Genomic DNA, 2,547 nt, shown 5'->3' on the forward strand with positions numbered 1-2,547 from the left:
GCACCTGAATGACAATAGGAAAATCGGACTGAGAAGCATCGCCAAATGCCTCCGACCTTCATATCCATGTGTGAATTGGAGTGAGTATCCCGATCAACCGCGTGATCGCACTTGTTCACTGGCACCTAACAGATGATACTCAGCCTCATATGAACAAGCATGTAACACTCAAAGTTCACACTGATTGATGTACTGATGCGGCAGGCAAGGATCCACTGGATCCATGAGAACAAACTTGGATGTGAAGTGAAGTCCTGGTATCCTACCTGTAGCGGATGATCCGACGCACCTTCTCCCGTATTACACGCATGGAATTCCAAATATTCTATGAGGCCTACGTCAGAACGCTTCTGGAATACGCCAACCAAGTTGTCCACCCAGGACGCATGAAAGACGTCACCCTCATTGAGCGTGTCCAGCGAGCCGCTATGAGAATGGTTGTCGGCCTCAAATCCGTGGACTACGAAACGCGCCTCGGGATGCTTGATCTCTTCCCCTGGAGTACCGTCGTCTCTGAGGGGACCTAATTCTCACTTATGTCCTGTTTGAACAAAGCTTGGCAAACAGGTTTTTACCCTTGACCCAGCAAACGCATGGCGGGGACGTAGTAAGAAAATTTTCAAGCTCAGGGCACGCACATTCATGGGACAAATTTTTTTCTCATTTCGGGTACTAGCTGCGTGGAATTACCTTCCTCCGACGGTTGTTCACGCCCCTAGAACCCAGTTCAAAGCACTTTTAGACATTTATTTATGCGGATCCTCGCGCTTGCAAGCATACTGCCCCGCACTGAGAGCATAAAGAGCAGTGCTACACCCTTTTTCACTTGTGTCTTTCAGGTGAACGACAGCCACTGACCGACAAGAGCAAAACCGACCCGGGAAACTTAGGCTCGATCCTGCTTGTCAATCCGTGCGTCCGTGAAACCGTGTAGGTCAGCTCAAGGTCGCCCCAAGGTTCTTTCTGCCTCGAGCTCAGATACGTCCGCGGGATGGTCCGCGCGCTTCTGGAGCTGGTGGTTTCCCTGGGCTGTTTGAAATGAATTCTTCAGGGAAAGAGGAGCAGGAATTATTGGCCAAGCTTGAAGAGCAAAACAGGTATTGTCTATCCCATCTTACATTGGCTCCAAGAACTTTTCTATCGGACGCGAAAGCTGTGACGGCTCTACCAAATCGGCGACGGGAGGGCAGTTTATCAAGCTCTATTTCGACAGAGTCCTCCAGTGACGGTTTAAAAGGTATTTTAAGCAGTGCCAATGCGTTCAGCGAACCGTTAAAATTAACTACGTTGTGTGATTACAGTACGAGTGGTTTGTGGTTGCCAATTACTAGGTTTGCCACGCTCCGCCTGGAACATGGAAACAGAGATTTGAGTGTGACTCTACCTCTAAATAGTTTGCAATTGGAGAACGAGTTGGAAAATAGGAGAGTGGAGGATATGGATCTAAAAGGGTTAGTCTGCAGCTTAGCGCTAACTGGAGCAAACTCTTTCATGGGGTTACAAATTGTTACGTGAGAAGCGCTGTCACATGGAGGTGTACGTCCTTACCTTTAGCCCTCCGTGATTCGTAGTCGGAAGACCAACAATCCAGGCAATAACTTCCACCAAAGCTGCCACATTTGCGTGGTGGCTTTGTGTACAATGATGCCGCGGGCTACGCTTACTGACGCTTAGAGTCCCTAGGCGCAACCGCTACAGAAAGACCAAAATCGGACAGGCAGACTGACAGAAACTAAACCATGTAACACGAGCATGTAATCGTATTACGGGTCGATAAGAGGGTAAAGTAGCAGTGCCTTTGCGATAAAAGTGCGAAGATAGTAAGGTGTTTCCCTTAAGCGAGTAGTACATACGTTACTGTTTTCTCCTGAGAAAAAAACGTCTCTTAAAACCGCGCACTCCGGTTGCCAAACGGCTGAGTGTAACCGCCGGTGAACTATCCAATATAGCCAAAGAGCAGAACTTGCTATGAAACCAATGCTGCCGCAAACGCATCTGCGCTGCGTACCCGCATCCGGAGTGTGGCATTTTTGCCCTATTCGCATCCTTGCGTTAGGCCAGTCTCCTGAAACCCAGAAGATAAGACTTTAAAGTCTTCTGCTCTGGAATGGATCAATCGAGAACCCCCTACTGCTCGTTGATTTGCAAGTCAGTTTAGGCAGGCCACGGCCCTCGAACAAAACCCCTCTTCCTCCTGGTGCCTTGTAGATCACGCTCCTTGGCGAAAGGCTCAGGATAAGCTAATTCAACTGGAACCTCTTCGTCGACCCGGGCAACGAGGAACTATCGTCATCTGGCAGAGCCATTTGTCTACTGATATCTCTTCCCACCCAGCAACCATTACTGGATCATTTGATTGTCACTTATCTGACAAATTTACCCCACACACCTACCGCTCAGTAGCATTGACAGAATAACTGTCATCATCATCATCATCATCATCATCAACGACAGCAACATCAGTGTTGGCACTGATGCTTCACTGCCGTACAACCATAAGGTTCGTCTAGTTATATATATATATATATAATTGTATTAAAAGCCCTA

General features: G+C 48.1%; 1 protein-coding gene across 1 annotated transcript in view; it reads left to right on the forward strand.

The window, feature by feature from the left end:
* Positions 1–934: 934 nt before the first annotated feature.
* T265_15600 (hypothetical protein) overlaps positions 935–2,547 on the forward strand; it is a gene marked incomplete at both ends in the record, with an annotated part of 92,488 nt that continues 90,875 nt past the window's right edge. The window contains one exon of the mRNA XM_009178722.1: positions 935–1,237. Within this exon, the coding sequence (XP_009176986.1) occupies positions 937–1,237 (301 nt within the window). The remainder of the gene's footprint in view (positions 1,238–2,547) is intronic.

This window comes from Opisthorchis viverrini (genome assembly GCF_000715545.1).
Source record: "Opisthorchis viverrini unplaced genomic scaffold opera_v5_656, whole genome shotgun sequence".
NCBI classification, from domain to species: Eukaryota; Metazoa; Platyhelminthes; class Trematoda; order Opisthorchiida; family Opisthorchiidae; genus Opisthorchis; species Opisthorchis viverrini.